This window comes from Asterias rubens, chromosome 20, assembly GCF_902459465.1.
Source record: "Asterias rubens chromosome 20, eAstRub1.3, whole genome shotgun sequence".
NCBI lineage: Eukaryota > Metazoa > Echinodermata > Asteroidea > Forcipulatida > Asteriidae > Asterias > Asterias rubens.
The window spans coordinates 1,811,187-1,828,591 of NC_047081.1; the positions used below are offsets into that span (position 1 = coordinate 1,811,187).

The 17,405-nt window shown below is 39.7% G+C and overlaps 2 protein-coding genes across 2 annotated transcripts; both read left to right on the plus strand.

Moving 5' to 3' along the window:
• The first annotated feature begins 4,681 nt into the window (after positions 1 to 4,681).
• On the plus strand, positions 4,682 to 5,714 carry LOC117303938 (carbohydrate sulfotransferase 3-like). The gene is made up of 2 exons (XM_033788404.1): positions 4,682 to 5,533; positions 5,661 to 5,714. Exons 1-2 carry the CDS (start codon positions 4,682 to 4,684, stop codon positions 5,712 to 5,714), a joined length of 906 nt encoding a protein of 301 aa, XP_033644295.1.
• A 1,768-nt stretch (positions 5,715 to 7,482) lies between these two features.
• Positions 7,483 to 15,555, plus strand: LOC117303697 (ubiquitin-conjugating enzyme E2-17 kDa). Its single transcript, XM_033787967.1, has 6 exons — positions 7,483 to 7,622; positions 10,009 to 10,072; positions 11,916 to 11,947; positions 12,410 to 12,487; positions 13,190 to 13,295; positions 13,988 to 15,555. Exons 1-6 carry the CDS (start codon positions 7,599 to 7,601, stop codon positions 14,125 to 14,127), a joined length of 444 nt encoding a protein of 147 aa, XP_033643858.1. The 5' UTR covers positions 7,483 to 7,598; the 3' UTR covers positions 14,128 to 15,555.
• Positions 15,556 to 17,405: the final 1,850 nt, after the last annotated feature.

Here is a 17,405-nt window from a genome sequence, read left to right on the forward strand (position 1 = left end):
GTTACCAAGTAAGGTTTTAAGCTTACTGATAATTATATTGAGTAATTACCAATAGTGTCCACTGCCTTTAACAATACACGAAAACAATTATATTAATATAAAACACCAAAATAAAAAAATAAAATAAAAATACGAAAATGATTAAAAACTGAAGGGTACAAGAAGTTTCAAACCGAAACCGCCATTAGGACTACCAAAATCTAGGACATCGCAATATTGACAGGCAAAAGAACTAATTAATCTCAGGTTTTAAAAATAAACTCAGGTAGGTTTACATACAAAAATAAAAATTAAACAGCAACTTGGACTCGAGAAAGAACAGTATTAACCTATTTATACCCGCGTGACAATACCTGTATGAATGACTTGCAGAGTTGAAGCCAGAATTATCAGCGTCAACAACAACTCTGTTGAGATGTTCATATTATTTTCTTTTGAAGAACGAGTCTTCACATTGGCGTAGTTTGAAACTCTTTAACTCTGTGGGGGGAAATAATAAAACTTTTCAAATCTAGTGCATTTTCATTGTAATCATTGCATAAAATAACAAAGATTGAATTTGAGTAAGTTATACAACTTTTTTACATAGAGTAGGTCTATCAAAGGAAAGGATATTTGGTAATCAGTCTCTTAAAATTGATGACAATAATATAACTTCTTGCGTTATGTTTTTTACTTTGAAGTAATGTGGTAATGGAAAAGAATCAGTTTTCATGATCCCCGAAATTTGAATCTGAGAAGCGTGTATTCCAGTTACGGAGTATTCTTCCTGCCTCACTTCGGATTTCAGCCATCTCAAAAATTCTACCACCATTTTGAAATTAAACTTTGACAGGCTAGTTTTATTGTAGGTCTTTAAGTTTTTTATACCACCAACCTCTCCCCATTACCCGTCACCAAGAAAGGTTTTATGCTAATAATTATTTTGAGTAACTACCAATAGTGTCCACTGCCTTTAAAAGGAATGTGGTTTGAAACAGAGGGATTCCAAAGCGTTTCCATCTGAACACATGTCAATCCCAAACAAATTAATTTGTCATGCATAAAACGTTTCTCCTGTATTCTTTTTACGGACAATTCTTCATGCATAGACATAGCCATTCCAAATTGTCTTCAATATCTCAACAACTCAACCACCTTTCGAAACAAAGTATACTCTGCATTAAGAGTCAACAATCTGTTATACAATAATTATTGGTGCTAGCTTTAAAACAACGTTCCTATCGTACTTACGTTTTTAAGACAATGGTAACTCCAGGTTTGGTGATGTACGCATCAACGAATAGTGTACAATACAACAAGAGTAGTGCGGTATGCAAATGAATGTCATGTATACTACTTACATTTCTACCTGCGTCTGGGTTGGGTCCAATGTCGCCAGTCCATGGAACAAACATGGGGTATTTATTTAGTATCGTTTATGAACACCAGCTCCCGCGATAAAAACGATCAGAACAACTGATAAATATTGGAAGTTGACCCTCTTGGTCTGGTGTTTCCGAACTACACCCACATGCATGATGGTGTGGGAGGTTTTTTAGTTTAAAGGCACTGGACACTATTGGTAATTACTCAGAGTTACTCTGCAGTTTCTGTGACATTGTGCACAGCAAACAAACCCTTAAAGGCAGGCTCTTGGTAAAGACCAGTGTTCTCACTCTTGCACTGGGGCTTATTAATTGCTCATCGAAGTTGCAACTTAATAATATTATATGAAAGGAAAGACTACCCTTTATGCAAATTTTGAACTTTCAGATGTCCGAAAATGGCTTCATTGCAAAGCCTTTCTCATTTTCGAAATTGTTGATAAAAAAATCACCTTTCTCTAAAACCATCAATAAAGATGGGGTCGGTTTTATAACCACCAGCTTTCCGCGTTTTTTTTTAAGTCTATACCAAGAAAGTTTTCATGGTCATTCATTTTTAGAGAATAGTTCGAATTACCAAAGTCATAGACCCTCCCTTTAAACTCAACGACTGGTAAGCTGTCTGTAATAATACTCATTCCTTTTTAATTATACAAGTAAAACATAATTAATAGGTTCTTTCCGGATCATGGGATAGTCTTTCTTGATAATCTGAGATTAGAGGTTCTTTACTGATAATCATTTGATATTATTTCTCGATAATCGGGAAGGTTCTTTCTTGATAATCTGTAAGGTTCTCTTCTGATAATGTTTTTTTGTCCCGCGAATTTTACAAACTTCTTCACCGAACGGACCTTTAAAAGGTGTTGTGCTTATACCTGCATTTTCAAATGCTATTTGATATCACGCAACCGGTGTGCAATTTGTGCCGCGTGAGTTCTTAATTGCACATGCGATCTGTCTGTTTATATTCAGGTCGTGTTTCCAATTCAATTAAAATGTACCAAAGAAGGTTCACAGTGTATATTATATGGTGCCATTCTGGTTGTTTTTGTGTGGAGAGTATGGCCCTTTTCGAAGCCACGGCTTCGGCTTTGGATTCGGCTTCGGGCTCCGTCCTCTCTTCTGTAGCCGTGAGAGCACGTGCGCAGAACACGCGCATTATTTTGTCAATTTCAGTCGGGACCAAACTAGCCTGAGCACAAGCCATGGTTTCGAAATGGGCATAATTATGTCTGATGCATAATAGGGTGCGTTCGTTTAGCTTCCATGGGTCATCCCCGGTCTGCCCCGGTGCGTTCAAATAGCTGTTGACGTCATTCCAGGGGCTCACCCAGGTCAGCCCCCAGTGCCCTGCTTGTGGAATGGGTCACTTGGGGGCTGGCCCCAGGTAAACGACGTCACTACGAGAGCGGTGAGTGGTCGTTCGTTTAGCTCTTGTCAGGGGCTCACCCGAGTGAGCACCGCGGGGTAGACCCAGGGAAGCTAAACGAACGCACCCATAATAGACCCTCCGTGACGTCACTAACAGCTCGTCTGTAGACTGGTCCCCTGTCCTTATCAGCAAAACAGGCACTTAGTCTTATCATTGCTCTATGGTCTTATACACAGGCCCAAATGAGTTCAGCGGATGAACTTGCAGTAGCTTTCAATTTCTGTGTTATGATTGGTCAGCTCCGAAGTGACGTAGTTTTTCAGCTACATACGCCAGCAGTTAACTGTATTTTCGATTGTCTGCTGCTGCGTTTAATTATGCTAAATGTTTGTAGGCCCCTATGCTGTTTGAATGACAAAGTTTGGTTGAATGGATGGATGGATGGATGGATGAGAGAAGGTCAAAGGTACAGCTGGCAGGCGCTAAAGACTGGTATTTGAAGTGTATTCACGAGCCTTGAAATGTGACGTCAGATGTTCAGGCTAAATCTGACACTGCATTCCACGGGGTGAATTCGACTGTCCCAAAATGGCGCACCCAACAAAATATTTTTATTTTATTTTTATTGCGTCAGGTGAATTGAGTGAATATTTGCATAGTCATTGTTGACCATTAGAAAAAAAACTACACTTAATAAGTATTCCTGTCTGCCGCATAAGTAAAGACGGTTACAACTTAATTAAATCCAAGTTTGTAATTAATTTTAATTAATTGAGTACATTGGACCAACCCAATGTAGATTAATACAAAACAAACAATGGCTTGGTTCTTAAAGGTATCAAACAAGATTAGTATGGATACAAAACACCCTGTTCAATATTCAGCCCTGACTGGTGTTCTGGAAACACCGTAAAAAGGTACATTGCAGTAAATCTGAGCTCAAGATAGACTTGGTTTCAAGATCGCGGCTAGTAAATCGATTTGCTCTCAACCACACCATGCTCCACGGGTTAGACACAAAACCACGACCACATACTTGGAATCAAGTCTAATGCCAATCCGGAGCCGGGTGCAAGCTGAGCATTGGGTAGACTTGATTTTAAGTGCTGAGGTTGTGGTTATATATTGCCGCCCACACAGATTAGCTATCACACGCCCAAACTTGCGATTTATGTGATCGTAGGTTATTGGTGAGACGGAGGTTTATCAACAAGAGGGCGCTATTTCAAAGCATAAGATAATAGACCTTTTCGCAAATACCGGGGCGCGCGCGTAAAGCTTGGAATTAGGTGCATTGTGGTCTAGCTGGTATCCAAATTTGATCCATATATATCCCACAATGCACCTCATTCAACAGTCTGCGCTTGCGCATTGGTATTTGCGATAAGGTCTATGGCTATCGGGTAGACTAAAACTACGATAACAGACTTGAAACCAAGTCTAAGGTGTGGGAAAGGCTCTTGACTTGACTACGTTCAGTGTGCATCTCATCATTCTCCTGAAATAAACCTATTATGACTCATGCTTGGCCATACCTCAAAAATCTCCCCACAAGTTGTCTGAACAATTTTACATAAAGGATATGACAGCTTCCGGAAGACAACTCGTGCATCGAAATTAGGTATGGATTACTTAAAGGGGAAAATTAAGTTTGCGATCAAACTTGGAAAAAACGATCTCACTTTTTGAATATTTCAGAAACAAAGTGGACAAGATTGTCAATGTCGGAAGATGACTTCCAATAAGATTTTAAGCAAGACGTTTCCTTTGGGGAGGAACAGGCCCGGGGTCTTTGTCAGCAACCTGATGTAGACACGTTCACCTGTTTTCTATAATAGCTAGAGTAGTAAGCTGTGTTGTCTCGGGAACTCTGAGCAAAGCAACAGCCCACAGTCAAACTTTTGGTTAGCTAGTATTGTCACAACAGCAGTGAGCAACCATGCCGTATCGGGGTTCTTTCTTCATCGGCTTCGCTCTGTCTTCCGCAATTTGGATTATCCTCGGAACATTAATCCTTCACCCGCCGATTTTGAAATTTCCTCCTAAAGGCACTGGGTCTATTGACGGGAATCTCTGCGCTTCGGAGACGCCTCCAAAAGGAAAAACTTGCATTCTAATCTTGGCCAGTTTACGGACAGGGTCGTCTTTCGTTGGCGAGCTCTTCGCTAATAACCGAGATGTGTTCTATCTCTTCGAGCCTGGAATGGACCTTGGAAAGCGTCTCAATCACATCAGAGGAGGAAAGCAACTTGTAGAGAACGTTCTCTTGAGAATGATTCAAGATCTGTTCAGGTGTGATTTCACCAACCTCCATTTTTATCTCCGGTGGCTCTCGAAGTTACCGGCTGATAAACTTTTGAAAATGGCGCCAAGATTGTATGAATACTGCCAGGAGAATTTGCTTCAAGGAACGTGCACCATAACAGAGAATGTTGCAAGGGTTGTGTGTCAGTCCAGCAGATACATTGCCATCAAAACAATACGCATCCCGGATATGAGTCTGGTGCTTCCCATCGCCGAGCGTAACGCACTCAATCTGCGAGTGGTGCACTTGGTACGCGACCCACGTCCCATGATTGCGTCACGATTCCTCGCCTTGACTCACAAGCGTTTATCTTCGGCCTCCTTCGCCAACACATCCCGAATCCTCCCGAACAGATCACGTGAGTTTCTATCCATCTACTGCAAGTACAACTGGCAGAACTTCGAGATTGGATCGCGTAACCCGACGCTAAAACAAAACTACATTTTCGTACGGTATGAAGACGCAGCTGTAGACCCATTAACGACTGTACAGAGACTATACCGATTTATAAATAAAACAGAAGTGCCATCAGCGTCGGTGCTGGAATGGATTGAGCTCAACACAAATTGTGGCAACGAGAAGGGGTTGTACTCCACATCTCGCAACTCCACAGCAGTGTACCAACGGTGGCGGCGCACTTTGCCCTTTTGCCTCGCCAAGGAGATAGAGGGCGTTGGACAATGTCGTGACATGATGATAAGGATGGGCTATTTCCAAGTGAAAGATGAAGTCTATCTCAGAAATATGTCTTTGCCTCTTATCGGTGACGCAGCAGTTATTAATCATCTAAAACATTCTTGGTTGTGGTTTTAAACATGTATTCATAGCCTTAACATCTGACGTCAAACTTCGAGGCTCGTGAATAACGCCAAAGAGGCCGGGCCTTCATCCAGCTAAAGGTCATCCTCTCGTCCGTCCATCTTCACCTTCCACCTTCACTACCGCAATCGAAGCCAAGATTGGGGGCAATTCGGTCCGCCGGAGATTCGTTCCCCATATTGGGAAATGTATGGGCTGAAGGAGGAATTTCCAAAAGAGGGCGCTAGCAGAAGAAGTTTGTACACAGTTAATAGGGGACAGATTATCTCCGGCCGCGGGGGGGGGGGGGGCAGAATCTCATGCACCGGTCGTACTGTCCCCCAATGGGAAATTAAAATGGGGTGGAGGAGGCAATTCAAAAGAGGGCGCTATTAGACGTAGTTTTTACATTGGGTGCGTTCGTTTAGCTTCCCTGGGTCGACCCCAGTGTGTGGCGGGTTTTAATTCCAGGACGAACGTGGGTAATTATCTGCACACGTTCGTCCTGGAAAAAGAAAACGCCACACACCGGGGTGGACCCTGGGATGCTAATCGAACGCACCCACAGTTTGCCATTCTAGGGGACATAATCTCCGAAGAATTTCCTGTCACTCCGGCCGGTGTCGCATTCTATTAAGTCCTCTGTGCAATACTATCTGGAGGACATTAATATTGCACATGCAGTTAAATAATATTGGATTGAATAAATCCTTCAATATTTTTGTTTATTTTTTTCGGACAGTGTGGTAACCACACTCTCTTTTATTTAACTTTTTTTTTTACAGCTCCTGTGCCAGACTAACTATCTGAGACTGAGGATAACGAAATGCACATTAGAACAATCATTAACCGTTTAGTTCCAGTCTGCACAACTCCCTCAATGGACGCCCTCTGTCGACAACAACCGTTATAATCAGTGACGTCATGGAAATGTGACTGATACGTATCTCATGAATATTTACATTTGGGTTACTCAGCGGTTCGCGGAATCACATTATTCGATACCACAAACCGATAATACGACAAAGCAATACTGACAACTAAGTTCATAGCTTTTTCTAATACGTAACTTTGCTTTTGTAACAAAAATAACAACAAAGTAAAGATGATTTGGAAATGTGCACGTGAAGTCATGTTATTAAAAGAGAGAATTTACTTTCTGTGATAATTTATTTTGTATTGTAAGCATTTAATAAATGTAATTTCAAGAAATTGTATTGGTTTTCTATAACAACAAAGCAGAAGTTAAAACAAAATAATTGTTCTTCTGGTATTAAAACTATTTAAAATTATTCTAGAACTCACACATTTATTTTTTTATTTTTTTATAAGCTTTTAGCTTTTTGCTTTATATCATTTAAAATTTAACATGTATAAAGTATAATTTGTTATCCATATTTAATTAATTGTTTATCTATTTATATATGTAATAAGAACATGTTTAAATGGAAATGCACATGGGGAATTGTTTTATTAAAAAGTCACTTGCTCATTATACTAAATTTGTTGGTGAAATTTAATTAATTTAATAGATGTTCGTTGTTGAATGCCGCGCAAGAGTCGATACTTTTTCTGCAGAAATCAAATTTGTATTTGCCTACGTACATCGAAATCGGTTAGTCGATCCTTGACACGACAGAGGCATGCAAAAACTGTGAAAAAAGGACGAAAGACAACCGGAGAAGGAAGTTGAAATCACCATTGTTCCATCCCTTTAGATACTTCTACACAAATATAAACACATTTAACAGATATGGCGTTGAAGAGAATAACCAAGGTAATTGTTTAATGGTTCATGTTTCGGCTATAAATGACAGATTTACCGGGGTTATTTGGTCAACGTTATGCTGTTCCGATCAGCAATGGCCGTAAAAAAAATCCAAAATGCCGCCCGGTATGCGGTATTGCTTTGGCATGCATGGCGCATGACGGTGTAGAAAATAATGCCCGCCCTGTGTCAGTCATTGTTCAAGTATTTCAACATAATTGTTCTTGGAAAAGTGAATGATGGTTTAAAGACATTTCTTGAATGAAAATGGTTCGGTATTCGTCTGTATTATCATGCCAAGTCTTCCATGTTTGAAGGAATGTGTGTGATTTTCGGGATAACTGTGTGCCTGTTGTGTGATTTGTGAAACAGTGTGGTGATGTGAAAAGAAAGTTCATTTCGGAATTTTGTTTTGTTTTGGAAAAGTTTCCGTATGGCGCCACCACTTTTTCATTCAATATGAAATAATATAGTGTCTTATTTACCTCAATGAGATATCCCTTTTTGTAAAAATGAGTGAAAAAGTGGTGGCGCCATACGGAAAGTTATCCTTTGTTTTTAATCACTAAAATTAATAACTATTCAAATATATGATGAGTCATAATGGGGGAAACCCAGTCATCATTTTGATAATGGAATTGTGTTTTTTAAAGTAAAATAACTGAAGTAAAAAACAGTATGGACATGATAATGATTTTCTGTGCGTTAAAATTTGGTCCCCTCAACAACATAATCAACTCGTATATCAATTGCAGATCCACATTGCGATGAATAGTTGCGTTAATCTAAACCTCGCATTATCCCGCTGGCTGATTATCGCTTTTACAGTCTACACAATGTCCAACTTCCAACTCTGAAAAATGGAAGCCATGACCTCTATCTTTAGCCTAACATAGGAAACATTTCAAATCCGACTGCTACTTTGTAACTATAGTAAATGAATATATAAAAACAAACAAACAATTTATGGATGGTGGACTATATTTCCCCATTTAAAATCTGGAGCGTGCTAGTTGTCAACACATGAAGAATAATCCGCAATTGGAATACACAGTAAGCTTGGGCGATATCACGATATTATCGAATATCGCGATATTAATTTGGACACGATTTCGATATCGGATGGATTTGGTTTTAATCGAAATATCGATATATCGCGATATATCAATATATCGATTAAATATCGCGATGTTTTTGCTAGCTGAGACATCTTGCACCCCATAGGTTTGGAGTAAAACCAGAAGAATAGGTCATTAGAACACCTCTCTTATGCTAGGACTGTCTCTTCTACAACTTTCACTTGGAGTTTGAAGACTGATGATGTCAAATTTCATTAATCGCGATTATATCGATTATCGCCATATATTGTCGGCGATATATCGTGAATAAAATAAATCGATATCGCCCAAGCTTAATACACAGTTTCATCAGTTTCTCAGATTGAAATGTTTTTGAATCCCTCTTTCTTAAAACCATATGGCTTTGTTCTGAAGAAAGAAAAAAAATCTCAACATATTTGCCAGCTTCGGCCAACAGCAATCCTCAACCTTGTTGCTTATAGTTTGTTGAAGTCTTGACTAATTGAAGCACCACTAGACGGTCATTAGTATTGTTATAATCGGGACAACTGGACTTAATAAATAATAATAATAAGTCTTGTAATGCGCACGTATCCACCCTGCTGGGTGTTCAAGGCGCAGACTTACAATGTAGTTATTCTGACAGTTTCGCATCCTACATGTATCCTGAGCGCATCATCAGGCCAACGGGGTCACTGAACCGTGTAGACGTCGACTAGACGGGATGGGTAGTAAATTTCACTAGTCGCCCAGCCAGGCCTACTCACCATCCAAGGTTCTTCCTCAACAGTAGTCTTCTGGCCAAACGGCAGTTTAAATGCCTGTGGACCAGTTAAAATTCACTGCAAGTGGTCTGGCTGGCTAGTTTAGTGTTTGTTTGTTGTTTGTTTGTTAGTTTATATGTTCTTCCTATCATGAGAGCTTGTTATACTTCCACAAGGGAACATAAACACCAAACTCTCTTATAAAATCAAACAAACATTGGTTATAAACGTCTATGATTATAAGTAGCACAAATCAGGAAATTGTGATTCAGAAACTACATAGCAACAATACATATTCTAAGTGAGAACTCCGTGGTTCCTCGGGGGATTCAAACCCATGACCTTGTGATGGCAAGTCCTGCAGTCTAACTACTGGGGCTGTTGAAAAGCATCCCTATATATTATGCAATATGGACTAGTGAAAAAAACTGACAGAGTGAAATGACATGCTAACTGGTACTTCTGGCTAGTCACTGGAAAAGTTAAGCACAAATCCTGCTCAGTATCCCTTGAAACTAACCCAATGTCCGTTTCTGCTTTCTTTCTTTTCAGGAACTTCAAGATTTAGGGCGTGACCCTCCAGCTCAGTGTTCAGCTGGTCCAGTAGGAGATGATAGTAAGTTTTATTTGGTTTTAAGTCTTACAGATTTCTTGAGATGTGGAAGTCCGAGACAGACAACTGAGAACAAGAGCTTGACCTAAGATGGAGTCTAAGACCCACCAGGTTTTGAAATTAGCAGTCCCCTATTGCGAGTGAAAACAGTTGGGGAGTACTTTTAAATCCCTTCCTTATGCAGCAATAATGGTTAAGTGTCTTGCTTTAAGTACACAAGCGTCCCGACCGGGACTCGAACCCACTCTCTGCTGATCAGAGCACCAGAGCTTGAGTCAGGTGGTCTTATTTGTTTTCATGACACTCCAAGCTTTTGTGTCATCACAAGGTCAACCTTGGGAAGCTTCATTTAGACCTAAAAATGAAGTCGGCCTAGTAATGCTGAACGAAAAACTAAATTTCAGTTTCAAATTAAGCAGAATGTAATGTTTACTTGGTATTATTTTGATAATATTGTAATCGCACAAAAAGATTTGTGAACCTTTGACCGAATTGGTTAAAAGAAAAAACTTGCTATTGTTCGTGCTAATCTTAATTATACATGCATGAAATGAGAGAATAAAGTCTGGCTCTGGAGCTGTTTGTATAGGTCTGCTTTGTCTATATTCACTGTGCCTTGAACACCCAGCAGGGTGGATACGTGCGCATTACAAGTCTTATTATTATTATTTATTATTTATTTATTTGCCACCTCAATAGTAAAAAACTTGGATGAATTTTAGCATCATGTGCAAGTTTCTGATTTTTTTAAATCGCGATCAAAGTTGCAATCAACACAGAATTACATCAATTTGTTAATATTTTGTTAAATGATGTGATGATCAATTTTTTTAATCTCCCTGATTATATGGAAACTTTGTCCATGAGTGTAATTTCTAAATACTTCCCTGATTCATGTACTAAACGTTTGTAGCTCTGTATTAACCTAAAAATCAAAAGTAATTATTATATTACGTTTTTCGGTTTTTGTTTTTTGGTGCTTTATATACCTTGAAAGTAAAACTCCCTGTTTTTTCCAGATCAACTATCAAAACAGGAAGTGTAGATCCTCAAGGAAAAATATTCTCTGTTTATATTATCTGTTTCATCAAATGACAAAAGTTATAAGACTTACTTCAGAAGTTCAGCAATCAACACTGCAGGCCTGATACTTCCCAGAGGCAACACAGGCGATTGCCTCCATGCCCCCTGGGCCCAATTTCACAGAGCTGCTAAGCACAAAAATTGGCTTAGCATGAAACTTCTTCCTTGATAACAACACGATTACCAACAAAGTTTCCATTTGTTGCATATTGCTTGTTTTAATACTGGTATTCAGCTGATGTTAGGTCATCCTGAAAATCATGTGGAAATTTGGTTGGTAAATCTGTTTTTATCGAGGCAGAAATTTCATGCTAAGCAAATTTTTGTGCTTAGCAGCTCTATGAAATTGGGCCCTGGTCATTGCCTTGGTGCCCTTGAAATGCTCCAGTAGAAACTATCAATTTCCTCATACTAACGTTGCAGCGGTAGGAAGAAAAAGTCCAATGGAACACGCTTTTAGTAGGCCAGCGGGCTGGTTCAACATCAGCAACCTGGCTGTTTATTTTAATGTTTACATGAAAAGGATGAAAAGTACTACATGTACGTGTACATAAAGTGTATCTACATTTTTGTAGGATTTAAACAAACGAATGATTCTATAAACCAAAGGTATACTCTATATAAACTTAGGGAACAATATGAAAGAAAACGTGTATCCCACCAATAGTTTTACTGTTGTGTTTACAAGTTACAAATTCCTGTTGACAAACAAAACAATAATTTGCCTTTTGTTTTTTTGTTTTTTCCCCCTCTCTTTCTGCAGTGTTTCACTGGCAAGCGACTATAATGGGTCCGGTAAGTACAATAGAGATTTATCTACTTAATGAGCATCAATCCATTTCAATCCATCAAAGGGCCCGTAAAGACTAGTGCCTTCCTTCCATAGAGTTATATATAACAATTAGAGGGCGCACTGGTGATGCTTCTTGCACAAACGCGATGGGACCGCAAGGAGTCACGCGCACGACATTCTGTACGCACCTTGAATATGCAGTACACATTGGAGTTTGTGTTTATTGAACGCTACGTGACGCTGTTTTGTCAACTTAGAAATCGGCCGCCTATGCGCATGACGGGTTGCGTATATAAGCCAGTGCGCCCTCTAGTTCTTTATATATAACTCTATGCTTCCTTTATACTTGCGGATAGAGACAGGGGACCAGTCTAATCTAACTTTTTCTTCTTCAAAGACACCAGAGGGTCGTCTGGGTATATTTTGTGTTTCCTAACCTTATTAATTTCGTTCTCTTTCCGCAGCCCGACAGTCCCTTCCAAGGAGGTGTTTTCTTTCTGACCATACACTTTCCTACAGATTATCCCTTTAAACCACCCAAGGTAAGTTACGCCCGTTTTAGACAGGCGCACTGCGCCAGAGTAGCGCCAAGCCAAATAGATTAGAAGCGACTCTAGGTTGACCCAAATAAATTTTGTTTTCAGACAGGCGAACATTACATAACATTTACATTGGCTCGGCTCATGACAAGATCGACGTCTGAAACCAAAGCGCTTCAGGGTCGTTCCAAATTACTTCAGTCAATATTGCGACTTTTAAAGCGTCCAGTCGCTCCTAGCTGTTTCATATTTTTTCATTCACCAGGGCCCAAGTTTGATAGAGGTGCTTAAGCCCCAAAAGTAGCTAAGCACAACAAGATTATGCTTACCAGAACAAGGTTACCAGCCAAACTACCATGTCATTAGGTTCAATGTGTGATTGGTATCCTGCTCATTTCTGCTAAGTAGACAATTGTTAAGTTCTATTCTCTGCTTAAGCAGCTCTATGAAATTGGTCCCAATTGGAATCAATACTCCTGGTAAACGTCTGAGTTGTTGTGGAAATGACGTGTTTGGAGTTGCCTAGATGCAATGCCCTGTGTTGCCCTGGTCTTGGCCTTGGTTCCCCCTCGAATATTTTCTTGTAAGATGTTGCCCCCCCCCCCTTAATTACGCAACTGTCAAGAAGCCAATGGTGTTAGAAACCTCTTGATATGCATGAAGTAACAATTTCATTTATTCCTTTTTTTTTCTTTGTCTGTCAAGGTGGCCTTTACAACAAAAATATACCATCCAAATATAAACAGCAATGGTAGTATTTGTCTAGACATCCTCAGGTCACAGTGGTCGCCGGCACTCACGATCTCGAAAGGTAATTACCACTGAACATTATTCCCATGAAATAATGATAATCATAACCATCATCATAGCCATCCTCCTGAGGCTGGTCCCGGAGATGGCTTCCCAACCACTGTGGCCCTTTTCGAAACGACTGGATTTGGCTTTGGATTCGGCTACCTTGGCCCTACCGGTTGTTTTGACAATTGCGCGTACTTTGGGTATACGCGATTCAGACGAGAGAACAGAGTCTCAAGCCGAATCCAAAGCCGAAGCTGGGGTTTCGAAAAGGGCCAATAAGTCTCCATAGGTCTCTGTTGCTTGCTAGATGTCTTGCTGCTGCCACAGATGGTGTGTCAGCCTCTTCGCAAAAGTGCTTGATATCTTCCGTCCACCTTTTCCCGGGCTACCTCTGAGTGGGTCTCAAACACCTATTTTGCTGATCAGAAACACCAGAGCTTGATTCTGGTGTTTTTATCTGCTTGGCTACTTCTATTGTAGTTTGGGGTTGAACAAAGAAAAATTAAGTGGAGCGGGGTTTGAACCAAAAACCTTCAGATTAACCTGTCTGTGCTCTGCCTACTGAGCTATCAATACAATACATGCTTTGTAACTGTGCTTTGCAACCAGGCAAATTCAAGACATCGTTTGTGACTGAATCTTACAAAACCCTCCAATTCGAGACATGCTTAGTAACAGCGGTCTACACTTTCTATTCCTCCACAGTGTTACTGTCAATCTGCTCACTCCTGAACGACCCCAATCCAGACGACCCCTTGGTACCGGACATCGCTCGCACATACAAGACGGACTTATCAAAATACAAAGATGTAGCCAAGGAGTGGACAAGAAAGTATGCTATGTGATGAACCCCCTCCCCCACACAAGCTCCCACTACCCCCTCCCCCCTCCCCTCTAATACGTTCAAAGTCGGAGACTGCCAAACCCTTTGCAGTCGCAACCTGTCAATTGCACCTCCAACTTAAAAACAAATCTGTGTTATTGTTTTTGACAGTTGCTTTATTACCAATCACACAATGATCTGTTTTGCTATGATTTTGATAACTTGACAATTTTGTTGTTTGAAGTACCCAGGTAATCTTTTTTTTATATGTGTAAAAAATATGTCATCGCTTTTTTCTTGGAGATGATTGTCAGTGCACACAACCCCTGAAAGGGGATGGATGGGAGACGTACTTATATGAGTTGGGGTTTTGGAATTAAACTTGCATCAAACTCCCAACCCAAGACTAAAAACATAATATACCATTAAACTGTACATTGGATGTAGCATAAGTGGAGGACTGTTACAAGTTTAAATAGTTTCACCCCTCCCCGACCACCAAGGTTGGTATACATTATGAGTACTGCATCAACATTGGGTTCTACTCGCTCCAAATTGATCAACTTCGTTATCAAACTAAACATTGTTTGTACAAAAAGTTTGTTTTTGTTAATTATAATTTTCTTCTGTTTTGCCTTCTTTTCCCCCTCGACTGATAAACACATCTCTTATGTCCTTCTTAACAAAAATTTATACTTAGCTCAGAGGAACAAAGAGTCGTTTCACTGATTTGATATACAAGTAGGTACATTTAATGTACGTATCTATTTATTTTTATTTTATTCTTTTTTTTTCTACCCCCCCCCTCCCCCAAAGCCAAATTCAAATCCTTAAGAGTTGCGTTTCATGATAGTGGAAAAGTGATCCCTGGAAGTTTTTCAAACAAAGGCAAAAATGGATACAACCCTCACTAGCGTGTTGTTAATTTTCTTTCTTGTAATTCAGTACCGTAAATGTATGCCATCTGGATATATTTATTTCTAACGATGACAGTTATTAGCACTTTCTAAAGGTGACCCCCCCCCCCCAAAAAAAAAAAATTCTCTCCCCCCCCCCCTCCAAAATGTATCATACAAATTTGTTTGTTCGTACAAGAATTGTTAGCAGGTGTTATTATTCTGTTGCTGGAAATATGATTAAGATTTTGTTGCTTGCGGGGTCTTTGTTTCAGGGAACCTTGTTTTTCCACGTTTTATTTCATAAGAGGGAACAAGGAAAAATACACTGGACGGCAGACCCTAGACCAGTGGTTTTAGTGTCGGGTCAGTAAACTTACATGCCTCAATTTAAATCCATGTCACTCACATCATCTCAAATTCCAGCATCATTATAAACAAAAGACAACACCTAGGAAACAAACAAATGAGTGCGGTTCATATTTCCGGCAACAAAATGTTTCATATTTTAATAGTTTCAAAGTAATGTTAAAAAATAAAACACAAAGACACCACATTTTGTTTTTAGGATGCATCTTTCACCAACTTGAGGCTTTATACACCGTTTAAAGAAAAGACAATCTATTCTCATGTTGATTGTGTTCAGTAAGTGTAATCGTGTAAATCAAATATCTCAGTAAAGCACGGCTGAACTTCTCACCCGACAAATGCAAAGCAAAATTTGGTAATGCAACAATCTGGATGCGTTGTTTTTCCAAAATTTTCTTCTTACGAAGCATTCCCAGGAATTATGAATCAGGTTTAGGACCACATTAATTTCAAAAGGTGTCCTCGTTCGTCTTTTTAAAATTAAGCCGAACTTTTCCAAAATGGTGTTTACAGCCTTTATGCTGGCTTGCTTTAAAATCTATGGATCTTAGATCAGAAATTCCAAGTTGCTTAACAATTTTCTTAGATTTGCTGTTTGGGGGCGAAAGTTTTTAAAGCCCAGTTTCACTCCTGTCATCATCTGGAGCCCAATTTTGTAGAGCTGCTCAGCAGCCGATTTTGTGCTTACTGTGCGAATTTCCATTTCGTAGCGCTGTTAACTGTAAGCACGCGAAAAGGCATTCATACTCTATGAAAATGAATTATATTGCTCTCTGTGCCCTGATAAAAATGGAAATTGCACCCAGCAAAATTTGTTGTGTTTTTTTCCAGCTGGTGCTTACTGTGGGAAAACCATAGAGAATAATTAATGTGTTGAGTGGTTTTGCTGGTTGCGTTTTACTTGTGACCACAACAAATTGAAGACTTTCGTCCCCATGGCTTTGAAAATTTTTAGTCCCAAATTCTGTTTTTGTTTTCCTAGAGAAATTAAGGCAACGGAAGACCGGGCCCAATTTCATAAAGCTGTTAAGCAGCCTGTTTCTGCCCAAGCGAGACTTTTATGTTCTTAGCAAGCTTTTGTGCTTACAGGCTTTATGAAATTAGGCCCTGTAATATCAGTAGGGTTTAAGTGTGGCTTTCTAAACTTGGCTTTTAAAAAAATTGTTACTCAGTCAAACCTGTTACAATGGCCACAAAGACCGTTTTGGTCATTGTGAACAATCGGGCAGAAATTGTGTTTAGGTTTTGGGTCACCTCCAAGCCTCGATATGGATTCAGTGTTTTTCAATACAGAAACAATTAAATGGCCGATCCAGGTTAAACAACAAGATCACCGGCCGTTAAACAATACTCCTGAAATGGATGTCGGTTTTGATAAAAACTTACCCAAAGTGATAAAAGTTGTTTGTCATGCTGAAAGGCCTCCTTAGGGCCCAATTTCATTGCTCTGCTTACTGTAAGCAAAGATTCAATGCTTACGGACGCAGGGAATTCCACGCTTACATGTACATCAAGCATATTTCACGGGTTAGCAGGGTAGTTTTGCTTGTGCGTGTTTGCACAATACATTACAAGGCAGTCTTGGCTTACACAGCTTGCTAGCGCTTGGCGCTTGTTCAGTAAGCGATGAATGATGAACTTAAGCACAGAACTCGCGGTTAAGCAGAGCCATGAACTTGGGCCCTGGCCTCTTTAAACAGGTTGGGTGGCCACTGTATGCAGGTTTTGGCCGTCCAGGATTGCTATAATGACTTTAATGGGTGATTCTTATTGTTTATGTGCACTGTTATGCGATATGCGTGTTTATTGAATGTACCAGTACCACTATTAATTAGTCTTTTGGGTTACTATCTTGCGTAGATTATATGAATGCACGTGACCCATTATCCAAAAAATTTAAAAAAATAAATGTAACATAAAAAAAAACTACAAATGGAATTTTGTGCGTGGTCGTTTGCTTTGGCTTGTTGTTTGTTTACTCAAAAGGGAATGTATACTTGGGTTTTTGTAAATATAGATGTTAAAGGCAGTGGAC